The sequence below is a fragment of the Dryobates pubescens genome, chromosome 2 (genome assembly GCF_014839835.1).
Source record: "Dryobates pubescens isolate bDryPub1 chromosome 2, bDryPub1.pri, whole genome shotgun sequence".
NCBI classification, from domain to species: Eukaryota; Metazoa; Chordata; class Aves; order Piciformes; family Picidae; genus Dryobates; species Dryobates pubescens.
This window is the reverse complement of record NC_071613.1, coordinates 29,470,452-29,492,110: the sequence shown is the minus strand read 5'-3', so window position 1 is coordinate 29,492,110 and position 21,659 is coordinate 29,470,452. Positions and strand designations below refer to the sequence as shown.

General features: G+C 40.2%; 1 protein-coding gene across 8 annotated transcripts in view; it reads right to left on the bottom strand.

Annotated features, from left to right (window-relative positions):
• The window catches only part of PDE1A (phosphodiesterase 1A), a 223,715-nt gene that overhangs the window by 69,766 nt on the left and 132,290 nt on the right, over window positions 1-21,659 (bottom strand). The window contains exon 1 of one of the 8 annotated variants that reach the window (XM_054173837.1): window positions 8,519-8,752. The exons of the other annotated variants lie outside the window; for them this stretch is intronic. Within the exon in view, the coding sequence (XP_054029812.1) occupies window positions 8,519-8,574 (56 nt within the window). The 5' untranslated portion in view covers window positions 8,575-8,752. Of the gene's footprint in view, window positions 1-8,518; window positions 8,753-21,659 lie in introns of those variants that run through there. 8 annotated transcript variants of the gene reach the window in all.

The window sequence follows — 21,659 nt, the reverse complement described above, 5'->3', positions numbered from 1 at the left end:
TTACTGCCTCCCCATATCTGACAGCACAAGTGCATGTGTAACAATATGTCTTCAGCCCAATACTGACAAATTATCTTATTCACCCTCAAGATACTTTACAGCAGGGGGACTTCCACTAAACTGTTTGCACAGAACAAGATTAGGGGTCATGTGTACGTGCCATTTATGCTATCAGATGAATCTAGGTAGCTGGTTTAGCTGGCCTAAAAGGTCAACATAACAATCAAAATAATCTCACTTTAATCCAAGCTCTAACTTGTCGTTTGGTTTAGAAAGCCTTCTGTCCTACCTATAATTAAGTGCCCAAAGTACCAGAATATAAAAGTTATGCTTTTAATAGAATATATCTAGGGGACAGGGCCTCAACTCCCTCCATCAGACCTTCCAGAGCCAATTTACTTTGAATTGTATTTTCAAAGCATATTATGGGTCCCAAGGAACAAAGTATAGATCTCTACTTGTTGGCATAAAATTGTGGAATGTGAAAAATAAAAATATTTGCATTATGAGCTATTATGGACTACTGAAAAGATATTAAAACACTCTGAGAGTTAACATAGTCTGCCTAAAATGTAGGAAAAAAATATCACCACCTTGATTCAGATGTCTTTTTTGCTGAACAATTAACAGCTTCAACAAATCTATTTTCACTAAAAGACTTTTTCATTCAGAAGACAGAGCACAACAGCTGTAGTAATTAAAGTGCAATTTTGCTGTTAAATATTACCATTTCAGTGGTTCTGAAGAAAGGATATAGGACATGTAATGTATATGACAATGTGAAAATATGAAGAGGGCTTTTATTTAAAATTGTAATACTGTAGTTAAAATGAAGAGGGAAAAAAAAATGTAGGAGATGCTAGAATCCAGAACTATGATGTATGCAAAACTAACTTCTGGCATTCAGAACTGTTAAAAATAAATGTTCTGCTGAAGAATTGCCAAATCAAAGTCTTTCAAACTAGGTCTTGATAATGAGTAGAACATTAAAAAGCTTCAACATACTTCAGAGCTATATGAATGTTTAAAAGAGAAAAGAATCAATTGTGTGAACTCTTTCCCTATATACTTGAAGAATTATGATTAATAGAATGAAATGTAACATGACTATTACAAATGTGAGCTTTTCCAGGATTTGTCTATGTGAGAAACTAAATTTGAATTAAGATCAGGTAAGAAACTGAAATTCACTATTTGTCCTTCAGTAGCTCCATCTTTGAATGCTTCTGAATGAACAGAATGGAAAAAAAACCACAAATCCCAGGAGCTCATCAGGAAAAAAAAAAGTCTCAAAGAAGTTATTCTTGGACAATATCACATTACACTCATTATTTAGCATATAGTATACACACACTATATGCATATTGAGTCTGGTTCTGGAAACAGTTGTGATGGCAATTGTAATAAACCAGTCTGTAATTAACTTCCAAGATATCATTTGAATCTTTTGTTGCTCATCATAATTGTAGCTGCCTGTTTATATACATTTTACAAACATTATGAGCAGACTAGATTGAAAATTCAGAACCTAATGCTCAACCTGATCATGGCAAGATTCAGATAATATTCATTATTAGAATAATAAGAAAATGGTACTCATTCATCAAGAATTTTGAAGCACAAAACATTTTAGTTAACAGCCCTGTGTCTCCAGACATCTCTCAGCCCAAATGGGTAACAGCAGAATTTATCAGAATGTGCCACATTTCCTAGAGAAGAGATGTGTTGGGGCATCCTGGCCTGTGCCAGGAACAGTGTGGCCAGCAGGAGCACGGAGGTCATTCTGCCCCTGTACACTGCACTGGTTAGGCCACACCTTGAGTACTGTGTGCAGTTCTGGGCCCCTTAGTTTAGGAAAGATGTTGAATTGCTGGAATATGTCCAGAGAAGGGCAACAAAGTTGGTGAGGGGTTTGGAACACAAGCCCTATGAGGAGAGGCTGAGGGAGCTGGGGTTGCTTAGCCTGCAGAAGAGGAGGCTCAGGGGAGACCTTATTGCTGTCAACAACTACCTGAAGGGAGGTTGTAGACAGTCGGGGGTTGGTCTCTTCTCCCAGGCAACCAGCACCAGAACAAGAGGACACAGTCTCAAGCTGTGCCAGGGGAGGTTCAGACTGGATGTTAGGAAGGAATTCTACACAGAGAGAGTGATTTCCCATTGGAATGGGCTGCCCGGGGAGGTGGTGGAGCCACCATCATTGGAGGTGTTTAGGAGGAGACTCGATAGGGTGCTTGGTTGCATGGTTTAGTTGATTAGGTGGTGTTGGATGATGGGTTGGACATGATGATCTTGAAGGTCTCTTCCAACCTGTTTTTTTCTAGTCTATTCTGATTTTTTTTTTAAATTTTTATTTTAGAAAGAATGGTGTCTAATTAATTATCACTCTGTTCTAAGGAGCTATACCGTTGTATAACTGGCCTTGCTAACAAAAACATCAGATCCAGCATGCTTTCCTAAGGTAAAGTAACAGACTGTGCCGTATAAAGCACCTCTTGTGCACTTATGGAAAAAAAACAAAACAAAAAAATCACTACAAATAATTCTCAGAGTTTCTGCCCAACACAATGACCACCTCCCTTAGATGATGAATGATACAGAGCTCCATCACTTTCTAAAAAATTCCCACAGAATCACCAAGGTTGGAAGAGAACTCAAAGATCATCAAGTCCAACCTGTCACCCAAGACCTCGTGACTAAACCATGGCACCAAGTGCCACGTCCAATCCCCTCTTGAACACCTCCAGGGATGGTGACTCCACCACCTCCCTGAGCAGCCCATTCCAATGGCAAACGACTCCCTCAGTGAAGAACTTTCTCCTCACCTCCAGCCTAAATTGCACCTGGTGCAGCTTGAGACTGTGTCCTCTTGTTCTGGTGCTGTTTTCTTGAGAGAAGAGACCAACACCCACCTGACTACAACCACCCTTCAGGTAGTTGTAGACAGCAATAAGGTCTCCCTTGAGCCTCCTTTTCTCCAGGCTAAACAATCCCAGCTCCCTCAGCCTCTCCTCATGGGGCTTGTGCTCAAGGCCTCTGACCAGCCTCATTGCCATTCTCTGGGCACGTTCCAGCAAGTCAACATCTTTCCTAAACTGAGGGGCCCAGAACAGGACACAGTACTCAAGGTGTGGCCTAACCAGTGCAGTGTACAGGGGCACAACAACTTCCCTGCTCTTGCTGGCAAAATGAACCACATAAAAAAGTCCATCCAGCTACATTTCTTTACTTGCGAAATTGCTTAGAAGTCATCTATTTATTATCTATACAAATACTATACCAGAAAGAGCTTTCAGCTTTTACACATTTTGGTATAATAGCATAAAGCAATAAAACCAATGTTGCCTAGGTGAAGACTATCTGCACTGATTATTTTGTTTTCTTTTAATTCAGCATATATTTAAAGTTTTGTTACAAAGCCATTTGATAACACTAACTATGAAGACAAGAGGGTTGTTTAGAAATAGATGAACACCTCATGCATATAATAAACATACATAGATTTATATAATAAACATACATAGATCAAGAACAGTGTGGCCAGCAGGAGCAGGGAGGTCATTCTGCCCCTGTACACTGCACTGGTTAGGCTGCACCTCGAGTACTGTGTCCAGTTCTGGGCCCCGCTGTTTAGGAAGGATGCTGACTTGCTGGAAAGAGTCCAGAGAAGGGCAACAAAGTTGGTGAGGGGTTTGGAATACAAGCCCTATGAGGAAAGACTGACGGAGCTGGGATTGCTTAGCCTGGAGAAAAGGAGACTCAGGGGTGACCTTATCACTCTCTACAACTACCTGAAGGGAGGTTGTAGACAGACGGATGTTGGTCTCTTCTCCCAGGCAGCCAGTACCAGAACAAGAGGACACAGTCTCAGGCTGCACCAGGGGAGGTTTAGGTTGGATGTTAGGAAGAAGTTCTATACAGAGTGATTGCCCATTGGAATGGGCTGCCCGGGGAGGTGGTGGAGTCGCCGTCATTGGAGGTTTTCAGGAGAAGACTTGATGGGGTGCTTGGTGCCATGGGTTAGTTGTTTAGGTGGTGTTGGATTGGTTGATGGGTTGGACGCAATGATCTTGAAGGTCTCTTCCAACCTGGTTTATTCTATTGTTCTATTGCTCTATTTAACAGTGCACAGAAGATACTTTATTGCTGTCATCAATGACGAGCATCAAAGGCCCTTCATTCATTTGCACTGTTTTCTAGCAATGTTTTAGTCCTGAACATACATAAAATCATAAATTACATTGGTTTGAGTTAGTAAATCCTATAGTGTATCTTCTTTTCACTACAGGCCTAGCTAAAAAATAATTCAAGATGGAATTCTTTGAAAATCCTCAGCACAAGCAGACCTATGATGATGTCCCACAGAGCCAAAGAAGCAGGCAGCTGAGCTAAGTGGTCGGTGTCAGCAAAGTGGTACACAGACTCTCAAGACAGAACAGCTCACCCATGCACAGAAGTAGGACTCATTATAGAAGTATTTATCAAACAACAGAATTTTCAAGCTATGTCTTGCTATGTCCACATCATTCCTCTAGAAAAAGGCTAAAACTCTGTCTTAAACTACCAACTTTGTGTGATTTAAAGCACTTTAAACTTCCCTTTTTTGATGGTGGTGGAAGAAATGCTAACTTAATCATCTCTGTGTTTTTCAGTAGACTTCCTTATACCACTGTAAGTTTAATACATGTTAGGCCTAAGTCTGCTCTGAAGAAAATTACTTCTTCAGATTTTCTCCTGTGTTTTCTTGTGATGAATAAGACAGGTTTTGAGTTGAATTTCTGAGTCTTGCCAGCATCTCCAAAACCCATATTTGTAAAACTGTGGCGTTTTTCCAGAACACATTGTCTTATAAATCTTATTCAAACAGAAAAATCTTTGAAAAGCACCTTGTGGACCTACATCAGTGAAAGAACATGGAAACTTTTCTTTTATAAATAAGATTATAGAAACCCCATAAAAGTCAGTTAAGAGGTTTTTTTTCAGACCTATTAGAGATTTTGAGTTTTAAAAAGAAACTAAGATAAATATATCATGATAATCCTATTCATAACACCTATAGAATCTCTGTTTATTAAGCCTGTCATTGCATTTAATTAGCTGCTCATAACTATTAAAAATATAAACACTATTGTAAGATGGATTCCTGCCAGTGTATTCTCTATTAATAAAAAAAAATGTCCCTTTCAGTTCCTCTACTATTGAATTAAATGGTACAATTATGTGATCTGCCAGATCATTTACAGCATTCTCCTATGGCAATGGACTGTTTTTATTTAGCTCTTAGGTTTAGCTATAATTCTAAAATATGAAATGAGAATGTCTACATTTTTTAGTAACCACAGCAAACCAACATGTTGCAGTGCTTCTCCTAATGTCAGACATTCTGTTCCACATTCATATTTGACATAATCTCAGTATTTAATGCTATAGGCACTATAGGCTATATTTAATGCTATAGGTATTCATACCATTTGACATAGGAAGCACATGCACAAGAACTCCCTCAGACCTTTCAGTATACCCCTGGGATAAAGCTGCTTGCGTAGTTCAAGTAGATTATGAGTATGGAACTTTTCATAAACAAAATTTCAGTGAAAATTATAAAGAATCATAAAAACTTTGGGGCTTTAATAATTGGCATTTTCTTATGACAAACAAGCCTGTATTTTGTCAGGAACCTCTTATCAGTAGAGCACAGAACACTGCAAGCATTTTGCAGTCACTTTGCTTTTTTTCTGGATGTTCTCAATGGTAAATGACAGAACAGCTTTATGTCTTCAGAAGTTGATTCTCACATGCATCAGCCTCTGGGCCATCTGATAAGGATTGTTCTGCCTTTCTAAGTCAGTAAGTACATTAGACCTTTGCTTAGTTGACGTAAGTATATATCAGCCAATTATGGAATGTCTGTTTTATCAGGGGAACTCTTAGCAGTCCAACAACAAAGAGGCTGGTCCTAGTTCCTTGTCTCAATGATTTTATAATCTAGTTCTCTTAGGATAGAGAAAGAACAAGGATGTCCAGCTATGGCAATAAGCATATTAATTCCTGATCCTGTAATTTCTTTGTGTGCATACTTAAGGCAATTGACTTATCTTTTCAGAGAGGAGCAGGTAGTAAAGTATTGACAGAGAAAAGGAACAAAAATCAGATATGCAAAAATTCATAACTAAAATAAAGGAACTTACTAAGTTCCCGTTCATGTTCCTTCCAACTAAATTAAATTTCCTTTTATAGCTAATCAATAAATTATTATCAACGTTATTTTAAATCACCATGGACATGTTTTCAGCTCCAACAAAGGTTGACAAATTTCATATTTTAAGCTCAGGTGACCTAGTAAGATCTATTTTCATTACAAATATACATATTATAATACCTAAGCTAAGTCCATGTCCAGCTGAACAGGAATCATTATCCACTTTTATCAATAGATTCAAAATTTAATCTAGTGATTCAGATGACCCTATGGAGCGAGCTAGGATGGACAAATAATTGTCTCACAGGAGAGAAATCTTGTGTAGAAACCTTTTTTTCTTGTGCAAAAGTACCTCATCTAAAGATCTGCTCACCCTAATAGATTTGTATTTCTGCATTATGCACCTCTTTCCAGAAGCTGCAGTAAATATTAGTTACAATATTTAGCAGGCTTTGAACACATAGCATCAGAAGACAAAGTTGCTAGGCTGGATTATTAGGCAGAGTGAAAAAGAGAAAGGTTCTGGAGAACTGAAGCATATTGTATCTACTATACAGAAATTTTTAATGTTCCTGCAAGCAGAATGCAGATTTTTGTTCATGGATTTTTTCCCCAAATTTTTGACAGAATGATACAAAACTTCAGCTTTGGTTCTTTGTCTCAAGAGAGACACACATCAACTGAAAATATCTATAAATGTCAGAAAGAAACTCTGTAAGAATCATAACTGGCATAATACCAAAAGATCCCTTGAACTTTGACCTGCCTATCAATACAGGCAGCTGGCCATTGCTGTCAGCTGGAGAGATCATGTAGCTGAAAATGTCTGGGACTCTCCAAGAAGAAAGAAAAGGGAAAAAAAAATAAAAATAGAAGGGAAAACTATTGCCATAGTAAATGAATAATTTTCCTTTCATCTCTTTTCTTTGAGATATACTTCTACATATCACTGTAAAGGAAGCGCTTCCAAGGAATTGCACATATCTGATGTACTGAAGGAGTTGGCTTCCTCCCATGAGTCAACAAACTGCCAGAAGTCACTTTGCTGCCTGGAAGCTTTCTCAAGCTAGGTCAAAGGAAAGGAGCCAATCTACAGAACAATCCAGTCTGTCTTCAGGTTTGAGGTTTGGCATAAATTTAAGCTCTGATCCTAAGAAAATCTTAAATCAGACTTGGAAAAGCAATAGCAAAATGGGTAATCCACCTTAGACACAGAAAGCGAAACGAAAACACATTCACACAAAAACTATAATATACCATAACTGATACCAACACCCATCTCAAGGAAGGAAATGTTTAAGTAATAACAGAAAGTTCCCTCATACCAATTTTGCTCTAAATTCTAAGCACTTAAAGCTGTGCAGCCAGTTTGATCTGCAATATTTGTATATTTGAAATTAATTTAGCTGGGAAGGCTTTATGCCTTGCTCTTCTATCATGTTCTCTGAAACAGAAGGAAAAGCAATATAGGCACATAACCATGGATTAAAAAAAAAAAACCCAATTAAATGTATACAGAATACACTAAAATAAACAGATTTTCCATTTGCATTAGCCAAGAAAACATATCAACCTCTTTAAAAAGCCAGTGCATATAAATAAAGTAGTTGCTTAGGTCATCTGTGAAGCTTTCTATATAGTAAAGAACTGAATTATGGTTTCCTGTTCCGTTATTTGTTGTCTTTGGTCACTATCCAGGTGCATGGAAAAGTTTTCAAAGTAATATTTATCACAGAAAAAAAAAAAGAAAATTATTTGGAGCTACAAACTGGGTAGCTTCTTTAGCAGGAAGAAGAGGTTCTGCTTAATGTTGTTCTGGCACACAAAACATAAATCTTGTCTCAGAGAGAGATGCTGTATAACCTAGTGTTTTGCTTCTTTCAAAAATTGACAGACTGCTAGAATTGACAGAATATTTTACAAACCCTAAAGTGCAAAGCCTTCTGTGTAAATATACATGTTCCTTTTTCATTATTAGCTCTAAATGTTGGGTAGCTGTGAATGGACTGTCATTTATCACAGTTCCTGTCATGAACAGCTGCTGCACAGCCAGGACTGGAGACTGGAGAACTCAGTCATGTACATTTTACCTACAACACTAAGCAATTATGTGTATAAGTAGTTCCATTAGCATCAAGAGGGAGACAACGTAATTACAGGTTGGTACAACTTGGGCTCAGAACAATACAAAAACAATACCAGGAACTTAATTTCATATCAGTCATCTTATACATCAAAAATACATTATGCTCAGAAATAGGAGGCTCAAAACAGTTATCTGACAGGCATCTTGCACCATTGGAGATGCCCTGGATATCTCACCTGGTCCCCAGCTGCTGCTCCAGAAGAGCACAGGTGTCCTGGAGGTCCTGTGTCATATCTGCCAGCCCTGGGTGGATGTCTCAGGCACCCTTAGGTGTCTCAAATGGCACTAAATGCCTGTATTTGAGCGACTGATGCAAGCCTAGGCTGTCATTTCTTACAGGTTAAGCAGATATATGCTCCTTCAGACAGGAAATATTCAGAAATCGCTGAAATCTACTTGAAGATAAATGGGAGAAGGGTTACATTTCTTCAAAGACAGAGAGTGTGTGGGATGGTGCTACTGCTGCAGTATGACATAAAAAGCCTGGTCTCGTACATGTGTTGTGTGAGCAGAAAAAAATAAAAAGAGGGAAAAAGACAGAGAGACAGAAGAGAGAGAGAGAAATCTCATCTATACTGCAGTTTTATGAGATCTCTGGAACACAGCTATCCCTTATTCTGTGTGATTTTTCACATCTTGTAGTTGATTATAACCTGACTTAACAAAGGAGGCCTTATGATTTACTACTGTGTCCAGGTCTTACCTCGCTTTTGAATCAAGTGCGACACCTGAGTAACATGCATTGGAGAACAACATACATTCTTAACATCAAAATCTTTTTACACCGCCAGTACAGTCTTAAAGGAGCACAGATTAAATCCACCTCTACTACTGGACAAATAAAATTAACTGGTTGTGTAAATGCCAATTCCACAAACAGGCGTCAAACCCACAGATAAAATATAAGTTAATTGCTTTGTTGTTCTTTTTGAAATCAGCTATGCTCCAGCCTATGAATTACTAGGTCTGACTACCAAGTTACCCAGGGAACATGCAAGTGTTCCAGTATAAGGATCTCCCTCCTCCCCCTTTCCTGTATCCCAGTATTAAATCTTCCTAGTCATCTCCCTCACTTCTCCAAATACACATTTTTGTTCCCTGGGGAGAGGCCAGCTGAGATGTTTTTCTGTCAGCTGTGTGATACAGCACCTAGCACTGAAGAACAGGACTGATACCTCTTCTCATCACAAATGAGGCTGGAACAAGTCCAGAGGACAGCCACAATGATCCAGGGACTGGAACACCTCAGCCATGAGGGTAGGCTAAGGCAACTGAGATTGTTCAGCCTGGAGAAAAGACTCTGGAGGGATCTTATAGCTGCCTTCTAACGCCTGACGGGAACCTACAGGAAGGCTGGAGAGGTCTTTTTATGAGAGTGTCTACTAATAGGACAAGGGGAAATGGATTTAAATTAAAGGAGAAGAGGTTTAGATTTGATCTTAGGAAGAAATTCTTCACTACTAGGATGGCAAGGCTCTGGAATGGATTACCCAGAGAGGTTGTAGATGCCTCCTCCCTGAAGTTGTTCAAGGCCAGATTGGATGAGGACTTGAGCAACCTGGTCTAGTTGAGAAGCATCCCTGCCCATGGCAGGAAGGTTGGATTAGACGATCTTTAACATCTCTTCCAGCCTAAGCTGTTCTATGATTCTATGACTCCATGATTGAATTTAAGCTCTCACTTCTCCTCATGGCATCTGCTCAATTGACCTTAAAATCCATCCAAATCATATCCAAATATTATTGTGTGAGGATAGGAAAGGAACTAAAGGATAAACTTGTTTAAAAGTGATGGCTACCTTAAAGACAATTTTCAGAAATTAGCTAATAATAAAAGGCTACTGTAATGGGTTGGGGCAGACCCCCTCCCCACTACGTGCAGAAATAACGACTCAGACAAACAGAGTGCAAAAGTAGTGGAGAGTTTAAATAGAGAACAGTGAGTGTGTACAAAATGGAAACATAGTGACAAGAAAGAAACCAAAATAAACCCAGAAAGACCCCAACCCCACCTGAAGGTGCACCCAAAACCCCCAGGGCTCCTCCTTCCCCCCCCTACAGCTAGGCTGGTCTCAGCTGGCCAGATCTAAGAGTGCCCATCCCCCCATGGCCTTGGGCCTAAGCAGGTCCATGGCCAGGAGATCTCTCCCCCAGTTACCAAGTCTCAGAGAGGGAAGAAAAGAGGAAGTGCCAGACCCTGCTGCAAAATTTATAATGGTGCAAGGGATTATGGCAGAAATACCTAATTTCCTGTGCCCACCCACTGGGTTGGACTTCTGGACACAGGAAACACCCCTGTAGCAGAGGGCACCCAGCCCAAACTACGACAGCTACATAAAATGATAGGATCTTTAAAATTAACTTAGTAACTTATCCTACTAAAAAAAAAAAAAAAACAAACACAAAAAAAAACAAACAAAAAAACCCCACCCCAAACAATCACCACAGAACCATAATAATTTATAAATGCAGTTTATCATGTTCAATCACACTTTCTAGGATCTATGACTATGTGAGATTTAATTTTATCTACCACAAACATGAAAATGAATGTGTTCAGACACATTCCATTATATCTATGGCAGTAATTAATTAGGTAGCTTTCTATGTCTAAAAAGAGACATTTTTCTGATTTTGAGCCCATCTTCACTGAAGAAAACAGCAGTTATATTCTTTTACCACTATTCAGTCAACACTGTAAAAACTGATCTACAAGCATCTTATACCACTTTAGACCAGCTACTGGTGGGTATTTGACTTTGCTTCTGGCCTATGCCACTACTACGGCTTTGTAGAAGACGTTTTTCTCCTAACAGTAATTACAAACCAAATATAAATAAGCACATCTTTCTATCTTTATACAATCTATTCCACTAAAATTAGACTGCTTGCTTTATTTATTAGGAAATCACCAAAACATATTAAGGGTCTATAAGACAGAGTAAAATACTGGCCTGGCAGTAACTCAGACATCTGCTTCAGCTCTTTTAAGATCCCAGTGATTCTCTCATATTTCATTTCCACTTAAAGATGTTAGAAATGCCACCAGCCTCTGCCTCACAGGTAGCTGCTTTGGTAGGCACCTGAACGAAGCTATCCCAACACTAAGACAAAATCAAGTCTAGCCTGAGCTTCTGGGGACCGTTGAATTGGCTGTGCTGCAAAACTGGAATTGTAATATTTAGTTTTCCAAAGGAAAGGAATCCTATTTGTTAAATAAGAAAGCCTCATTTGTGAACAATGGAAAATACTAGTAAACTGTACTTTTTGAATAGTGCCAGCTCTTTTACTGCTGGATTGCACAGCATACCATATCACGTCACTGAAGACTAAAATAAAACCTTCCCAGAAACCCAAGTGCCCTATAATACTAATTTTAAGAGACTCCAAAGTTATTCCAAGCAAATGGTTTTATCTAAATTTGGCTATTAATTCGTATATTCAAACTGATTTTGAAAAAGACTGTATGTTTGGGGTAAACATAATAAACAACATGGAACGCTATGTTTTCTCTGTGCACCACATGAGTTGTGTCTCACTGAATGTCAGCTGAAAAGTACAACTAAAGGTTAAGAGGATATTCTTTTCTTCACTTGTGATTCTGCCTTGGCACCAAATTCTCAACAAACGTACAAAGACTTCTTAGCCACACAATGACCTCTGAAGAAGATTCTCCACAGTAAAATGTCTCTGAATGTGTTTCTAGAGGTTAGAAAGACATCTGACCATAAGACCATACTTTCATTTGTACAAAAATAATTCTGAGATCTTGTTGGTCAAAAAGCCCCAGATAAGATCAAAGGGTCTCATCCTTTTTATGTCAAGGCCCATCTATCAGTTTGGCATATTCATTTTATTGTAACTCTCCTCATGCACTTGGTGCTACAGGCATTACTGGAATTTCTTCATAATAACAGGTACCAAAAGAAAATAGAATGAAAGGAGAGCAGAGGAGCATGACACTAGTAAAACTGTATGAAAGTTCTCAGCTCCCTGACTATTTTCTATGCAAAATCTGAAAAGATCACAGTCTCATCTTGTTGTTTCCCAGAGGCAGGAGTAACTGCCACTGTTTAATTGTTAACTGCCCTATCACTTTTTACATACTTTCTGCTGAAAGATGGATTTATTCATGTGCTGTAATTGAGCCTGTTGGATTGCTTAGAAAACCATTCAGTTTGTGCTGAGATAGGGCAGCTGCAAAGGCCTGAAAGTGCTGTAGTCTCATGAGTCCTGACAGAGGAATTCCCTTCAAGGTCAGGGACATTCATGCCCTGCACATTCCCCAGCCAGAAGAATTTCTTCACAGGAAGGTAAAATACAAAATTATGTTTGGAACAAGCTAAAAAACCCCAAACCTAATGTTCATATCCTGTAGTAACTTAGCAGAACATTCAGTGCAAGGGAAATTTTTATCCATCTCACCTTCACGTGATGTAATATTCATCTAACTGCTCCCTGTTCCTTTTAAATTATATGTATGCTGTATACATATATCCTGTAAGTTATCCAAGTTTTCCTAATCTATTTTCCTTTTAATTTTTTGGAAAAAAAATATTGACTAAAAGTGTTGGAATCTCAAAGCATCCATTGAATGCTCACCTGACTGGGTGAGTTCCTGTGTGACCTGGTATAGGTGATCCTGATCTGGCAGGGAGGTTGGACTAGATGATCTTTCGAGGTCCCTTCCAGCCCCTGATATTCTGTGATTCTGTGAATAATCTCCCAAGAGAAGTAGCGAATTCCCCTGCATTGGTCAGTTACAAGACGCAGCCCGAGAAGGTGCTAGGCCATCTGGTGTAAACGACACTATCACCTAGAAAGGTTGCACCAGATGATCATTTGGGTCCATTCCAACCTGGCATTTTGTGATTCTCTGAAATGAAGCTAGGAGTAAGTTAAGCACAAACCTGTTTGTCAGAGAGATGTATGAGTTTCTATCCTTGTGACACTGCATTTAATTTATTTCTTGTGAGTTAACATCATTTTTCTCAAGATGTTTTGTTTGCATGGAAATGGCTGTGCTAAAACATTCAGATACAAAGCAGAAGAGCCTGGGGATGTGGAGTTGTATTTAGTAGAATAGATTATATTTTCATAACACTTTCTGTCTGTGGATATTGTGACATTTTATAAACAAGCTGAGAACCACACACCGAATTTTATCTCTGTTCTACAAATAGGGATACTGAGGAACATGAGAAGATAGGTACCAGGGGTCATGGGAAATAAGACACAACTCTCTTGGCTTACAGGCTTATTCTTGCCACTCTGTGCCCTGTGTTTCTCCCATATGCTGAAAAAACAGCAGAGAGTTAGCTGCATTGTCCAGAACTACAGCCTCATGACACCAAAGTGACCAAATACTGAAAACTACCTGCCCAGTCAAACTTATCTTTTAAATACAGCTCATATGTTTCCTACAAGTTCAAGAACTGATGATTGTCTTCTAGTCTTAAAATCACCTTTCCGCAATACTCCCTATTTCACTGCGCTCCAGCTCAAAAAACAATGGTTCCAGAGTTGATTGCTCCAAGTCTATCATAGGGTTAAATATGAATAAAGGACTAACTTACATGCCACATTTCTTTGCAAAATTCAAACTTTTCATTCTATTGAAAAGTTACATAATTTGCATATTTTAAGTCTTTCCTGAATAGCTGAGGTAAGTGACAAAAAGCAAGCTGTGTTATAACTGCTACAACACTGTGGATCCATATTTTCAGGTAACTCACTTGCTGAACAAACTCCAATACTAATATTAATTATGAAAATTTGAGAAAATAGAATGACATTTTGCATAAGGTACTTGATTATAATAATAATTTCAACCCAAAGGGAGGTATTTAATTCATCTTTCCTGTAATGAAATCAAGGATCAATGATAACAGAAACTTGCATCAACTTGGGAAAAAAAAAAAATGGTCTTTTTTTTTCCACTGACTGCTCATTAATGCTTTACCTTTTCTTTAAAAAGTTCTTTAACTAATGATAGATTACTTTTAAAAGAACAGCACAAAATTACATTATTTTTTCCATCCTTGAACTCCAAGGACAGACCTCCGTTTTCCGACCTCATCTGAACAATATCCTGCAAAACTCTGAGGTGCTTCCAACCTGAATTATTCTATGATATGCAGCGCAGTAAAGGCCATTTAAAAACCTCTTTACATAGAATACATAGAATACATAGAATAAACCAGGTTGGAAGAGACCTTCAAGATCATCGTGTCCAACCCATCAACCAATCCAACACCACCCAAACAACTAACCCATGGCACCAAGCACCCCATCAAGCCTTCTCCTGAAAACCTCCAATGATGGCGACTCCACCACCTCCCCAGGCAGCCCATTCCAATGGGCAATCACTCTCTCTGTATAGAACTTTTTCCTAACATCTAGCCTGAACCTCCCCTGGCGCAGCCTGAGACTGTGTCCTCTTCTTCATGGCTATCACACCATTTGCAAAATTTTCCTTTCTCACAGTGTAAAGTTATTTTTACTAAGAGAAAATCACTACCATGAGCTACAATAACTAGAATGAGCTTGGAATCTTGAGAAAGAATATATGAAACATCTGCTTATCTACTTAACTGAATGAATTTAAATGGTTCTTGCTACTGATAACTAAGAGTATGAGTTAATATTGAGTTATTAAACAGTGGATCTCCTTTAATCATCCTGTGATTTGTATTGGCTTCTGCATATTTTAAAGAAAGAGGTATTAGTTTTGCCTACCTGATCACGCTGCTGGTTAAATGACTTGGGTATTTACTTGTTCTAGATGTTAAAGCGAAAATATCTTACTCACTCAAGCAACACTGAGCTCTTTCTCTTTTCCTTTCTTTCACCCTCCTAGTGAATTCTTATTACTTTATAAGTTTTTCAGCTGGTTGCCTGGGAGAAGAGACCAACCCCCAGCTGGCTACAACCTTCCTTCAGGTAGCTGTAGACAGCAATAAGGTCTTCCCTGAGTCTCCTCTTCTCCAGGCTAAGCAACCCCAGCTCCCTCAGCTTCTCCTCATAGGGCTTGTGTTCCAAACCCCTCACCAGCTTTGTTGCCCTTCTCTGGACACGTTCCAGTAAGTCAGCATCTTTCTTAAACTGAGTGGCCCAGAATAGGTGTGGCCTAACCAGTGTTGAGTACAGGGGCACAATGACTTCCCTGCTCCTGACGGCCACGCTCTTCCTGATCCAGGCCAGGATGCCATTGGCCTTCTTGGCCACCTGGGTACACTGCTGGCTTATCTTCAGCCTACTACCAACCAATACCCCTAGGTCCCTTTCTGCCTAGCTGCTCTCCAGCCACTCTGACCCCAGCCTGTAGCACTGCATGGGGTTGTTGTGACCAATGTGCAGAACCTGGCACTCGGACGTGTTAAATCTCATGCTGTTGGACTCTGCCCATCTGTCCAGCCTGTCAAGATTCCTCTACAGACCTCTCGGCCCCTCTAACAGATCAACTCCTGCCCCCCGGCTTTGTTTCATCTGCAAATTTACTGATAGAACAATAGAATAGAATAGAACAATAGAATAAACCAGGTTGGAAGAGACCTTCAAGATCATCATGTCCAACCCATCAACCAATCCAACCCACCTAAACAACTAACCCATGGCATCAAGCACCCCATCAAGTCTCCTCCTGATGATGGACTTAATCCCCTCATCCAGATCATCAAAAAAGATATTGAACAGGATGGCTGGGGGACACCACTAGTGACTGGCTGCCAGCTGGATGTGGCACCACTCTCTGGGCTCAGCCCTCCAGCCAGTTCCTAATCCAACACAGAGTGCTGCTGTCCGAGCCATGGGCTGACAGCTTGGCCAGCAGTTTGCTGTGGGGGACGGTGTCAAAGGCCTTGTCCCACATCCACCAGATCGTAGAAGGAGATCAGGTTGGTCAGACAGGACCTGCCCTTCCTAAATCCATGTTGGCTGGGTCTGAGCCCTTGGCCATCCTGTAAGTGCTGTGTGATTGCACTCAAGATGACCTGTTCCATAGTCTTGCCTGGCACTGAGGTCAGGCTGACAGGCCTGGAATTCCCTGGCTCATCCAACCGGCCCTTCTTGTGGATGGGCACCACTTTGGCCAGTTTCCAGTCAGCTGGGACCTCTCTAGTGAGCCAGGACTGATGAAAAATTATGGAGAGCAGCTTGGCCAGCTCATCTGCCAGCTCTCTCAGCACCCTAGGATGGATTCCATCTGGTTCCATGGATTTGTGGGGATCCAAACGGCTGAGCAGGTCTCTAACTACTTCCTCCTGGATCACAGGGGCACTATACTACTCCCTGACTCCATCTGCCAGCTCAGGAGGCCAGTTGTCCGGAAGACAACCTGTCCTGCTATTAAAAATTGAGGCAAAGGAGATGTTAAGCACCTCTGCCTTTTCCTCATCTTTAGTTACAATATTCCTCTCCGTGTCCACTAAGAAGTGGAGGTTGTCCTTGCCCCTCCTCTTGCCATTAATATATTTGTAAAAGGAATTTTTAAATTAAAAGAGGGTAGATTTAGACTAGATATAAGAAAGAATATTTTTATAATGAGAGTGGTGAAACAATGGAACATGTTGCCCAGTGAGTTAGTAGGTGCTTTATCTCTGGAAATATTCAAGGTCAGTTTTAACAAGGTGCTGAGCAACCCGATATAGTTAAAGATGTCCCCGCTCACTGGAGGGGTGTTGGATTATATGACCTTTCAAGGTCCCTTCCAACCTGAAGTTTTCTATGCTTATATGATAAATTTCTGGCATCCACAATGTCCTTCAACAAGGAATCCCTTAGTATAATATTGTGTTGTATAAAGAACCATTTATCATTTATTATAAATTGTCTTTATGATCTCTTTTTTTTTTGTTTCTTGCTTGTTTGTTTCTTGCTCCTAGTTATTCTTAGCATTTGAACAATTTGAAATCCTTCTGGCACTATGTGCAGCAGCAAAAGACTTGTCCTTTGTCACTCACAGTCACCTATGCAAGTCACCAAACGGTTTTGTCTATGGACTACAAAACTGTGAGCAATACCCTTAAGAGTTTACTTTTTCTTGAACACTTAACTTTCAAGGAAGAGTATAAAGCTTACTGTACTGTCCCACAACCTGGATTCCTACCAGCAAAATTCGGATTCCTTTCCATCTTAAGGAGTAAGTTAGGATACCCTTAAAAAACAAAGCTTTTGTCTTTTTCTGTCTTGCATGTGTCAGGAACACCTCTTCCATAAATACCTAGTTGCTCTTATAAGTCTGCCTTTCATTTAACTGTTTCCTTTATTCCCAAAATAGTTTCCTAATATTTACTTTCAGCTTCCATCTTCTCAAAGAAGACTACTTTGTTGTCCATACAGGCACTCTAGCAAATGACCTGCTGAGGGAATCCCTCAATGCCATCCACTTTCATCAGGTTAAGAATTAAGAATCTAGTTACAGAGTGCTTCTGCCTCCAAGGAGGTATTGACTGAGGAAATAAAGGTATCCATGTCTAATAAGAACTGATCAAATGCTTCAGACAGAGATTTGCATAAACCCATTACTTCAGTAGGTCAAGAACTACAGAGGCAACAATCAGACAGCACAGTTGCTTGAATTACCCTAGTGTTGGGCTAATTAACTGCTCTGTGTGCTCTAAAGGTAAGACTTACAAAGCTTCTTTTAAGCATCAAGGTGGTCTAAATGCATTATTTAGTGATGGAAAAACATTAATTACCTTTTCAGATTTCAAGCCAGATGAGAACAAAGAGGATTTAAAAGGTATTAGTGCACAGAAAACAATATCATGAAAATAATCTCACAGCATTGGAGGCTAAGCAAAATGCAAGAGAACATAGTTTTATATGCATTTCAAAGAGAGAGAGACCTGAAAATGAGTGCCACTGAGACAGATTTCAGAAGACCAAATATTCATACTAGCATGTCACTAAATTGTTCTGTAATTTGGAGATGTTTAATTACATTTTGGAAGACAGAGTATTACTTCTTATATGACTTTGATATAAGAAAAAAAATTGTTTGCCTATAACAAAGCAAATCCATAGAAAGTAGAAATTTCTCAGAAGGCTTTAACTAGGAGCTTGAAAGACTCAAAGAGGAAAGTTAAAAATAAGCAAGTATAGATTGGTTCATGTATGACTAGATTGACAGTATCTACAAATATTTTGAGATAATAAACAAAAAGTAGAATAGTTATGCAGTGTAAGGCACTCATATTAATAGCCTGAGATTAAACATGGAAAAACTGAGGCTGAATATCAGGAAAGCTTCCTGGCAGTGAAACAAACCGGGTTCCCAAGGGAAATAATGGAATCTACATAGCTTTAAACTTTTAAAATGAGACCAGACAATATCACCCAGTGTAGTGTGGGGGATATTTTTGCCTTGGCAAAAGACATGTCTGTATGACTTGATACTGGTAGGTCATTGTCATCTTTGATTTCCTTAATTTTGCGAAGGAATACATAAGCCATCCAGATGCATGGTCAAGAAAGTTATCTCTATTTTCACAAACATTAGCAAAAATCGCAGACAGTCATAGTTCCCACCCCCTGAAAAAAAGACTCATCTTTAAAAGAAAACACTTTAGTTATTCAAAAGAAATTCACAAAAAAAGTTTCACTACACAGGGCAGCAGGTTCCCTGCTATGGTTTGGTCAAGTATTAGAATAAAATTCTAAGATTTTAGCTCAAGTGGCATAGTCTATGTTTTGCTATTTCAGTCATAGAGTAACAGAATGCATTGGGTTGGAAGGGACCTCTAGAGGTCATCTAGTTCAACTCCCCTGCAGTAAGCCAGGACATCCCCAGCTAGATCAGGATGTTCAGAGCACCATCAATCCTGACCTTGAACACGTCCAGGAATGGAGCCTCCACCACCTCCCTGGCCATTGTGGTCTAGCATTCTGACACCCTCATAGCAAAGAACATCCTGATGTCCCTTGTCCTAGTGCTACATGCCCTTCTAAACAATCCCTCCCAAGCTTTCTTGTAGGTCTCCTTCAAGTACTGGATGGCTGTTATAAGGGATATAAGCCACTCAGAGTGGCTTTGTCTGAGGCCTCTATCACAGTATCACAGTATAACTAAGGTTGGAAGAGACCCCAAGGATCATCAAGTCCAACCTGTCCCAACAGACCTCACGACTACACCATGGCACCAAGTGCCACGTCCAATCTCCCCTTGAACACCTCCAGGGATGGTGACTCCACCACCTCCCTGGGCAGCCCATTCCAATGACGAACGACTCGCTCAGTGAAGAACTTTTTCCTCACCTCGAGTCTAAACCTCCCCTGGCACAGCTTGAGACTGTGTCCCCTTGTTCTGGTGCTGGTTGCCTGGGAGAAAAGACCAACCCCTTCCTGTCTACAACCACCTTTCAGGTAGTTGTAGAGGGCAATGAGGTCACCCCTGAGCCTTCTCTTCCCCAGGCTAACACTTGGAAGTGTTCAAGGTCAGGCATTCTAGTATTATATGATAACGCCATGTTCATACAATACTGCACTATTCTTACTGCAGTTCTGTGCAACACTGCATCCTTATATAAAACTCTTCTCACTATAACACTGCACCCTACATAACACCGCACTTCTATGTAACACTGCACCTCCTGTAAAATGCTGCACCTCTGTACAACACTGTGCTAACATATTAACACTGCACACCTATCTAACACTTGAGCCCCTGTTGGGTGATGGATTGGAAAGCTTTTCATCCTGCAGTTTTCTTTCCTCAGTGGAATTTTGAATTAGACCAGGTTCCTCCAAGAAAACCAACCTCCCTGATGCTGGGACGTGGAAAGGGGCTGAGTGTGCAGAGGGGTGGGAGGCGCTGCTCCTGCTCCATTCATGCTGGGCAGCAGCTTCTCTTGGATGTGTGCAGGCAAGTGGCAGCCACTCTGAGCAGTGTTATATAGAGGTGCAGTCTTTCAGAAGCATGCAGTATTATAGTGGAATAGAGCGTGCTGTGTTATAGAGAGGGAGGGAGTGCAACATTATAAGGAGCATGGCGTACTGCATTATAGAGGGGGAGCAACCCCCTACACCACGACACCCCCTACACCTCTACAATGTGGCATGCTCTACCTTGCTGTGTCATTGTACCCCTGTATAAAACTGAATCCACTGTAACACAGCACCCCTCCCTCTCTAAAATATGGTAGTCCCTGTGATGTGGCACCCCTCATAATGCTCTACCCACCAATAACAGTGTATCTCTTACGTAACACTACTCTCTTATACAACTCCACACCCCTATATAGCACTGAACTTCTGTGTAGTAACACTGATCGTCTTTATAACACTGCACCACTATGCAACACTGCATTCCTATGTCACACTTCCCCCCAGTATAACACTGTGCTCAATGAGGCTGCCACATGCCTTTACACATCTGAAGGGAGCTGCTTCCCAGCACAAGTGGGGCAGGAGCAGGGCCAGGAACAGAGGCAGGGGCTGGTGCAGAGCCTCCCATTCACCTGCACACCCCACCTCTTTCTGCGTCACAGCATCAGGGAGGTTGGTTTTCTTGCGGTGTGGGGTGGTGGTGTGGTGTGTGTGAATTGGTGCAGTGCTGGTCTAATTCAAAACATTACTAAGAGAACTGCAGGTTGAAGAAGCTTCCCAACACACCCTCCAACAGGATCTCTGTTATATAGGGTCACAGTATTATATAGCAGAGCTGTATTATACATTAGCACAGTGTTATAGAGGGGTGCAGTATTCTACAGGAGAGCAGTGTTTCATAGGGTTGCAGTGTTATGATGAGTGTGGCGTGATATAGGGCTGCAGTGTTCTATAGAAGAGCAGTGTTGTAATGAGCACCCTGTTATAGAGAGGTGGAGTTTTCTCTAAGAACTAGATTGTAAGCTGCGTTGCCAAGTAATACTGTTATGTGTTTTGCGAATTGAAGTTGTCATAGAGACTACAGCTAGTCTATAGGTATCTTTTTCTCATTTAAAATCTAAAGAGATATTTTTAATAAAGCCAATGGGAAAATATTTTCAGTTTAAAGTTTAACCATCCTGTTAGATATTTCCACTTAGTAATATGCCAAAACTTTTTAAAATCTCTTGATACTCATTCCTTCCTGCACACATTGTTTTCTTTTCAAACAGAACACTTTATGTTTAACGCCAGTTCCCGGTCTTGCTTAACTTCCATACAACCCCAGCTGACGTCAGCCCGTACGCACAGGTGTAACTGTCAACAGAGCCACAACCCCAGGTTAGCTGCAGTGAATTAAGCAGTACGGTATGTTCTAATATGCCATTAAACGTCATGATTAGCCCAGCTCAGAATGTTTTAACAAGTCACACCGTTTATTGACATATCTTTG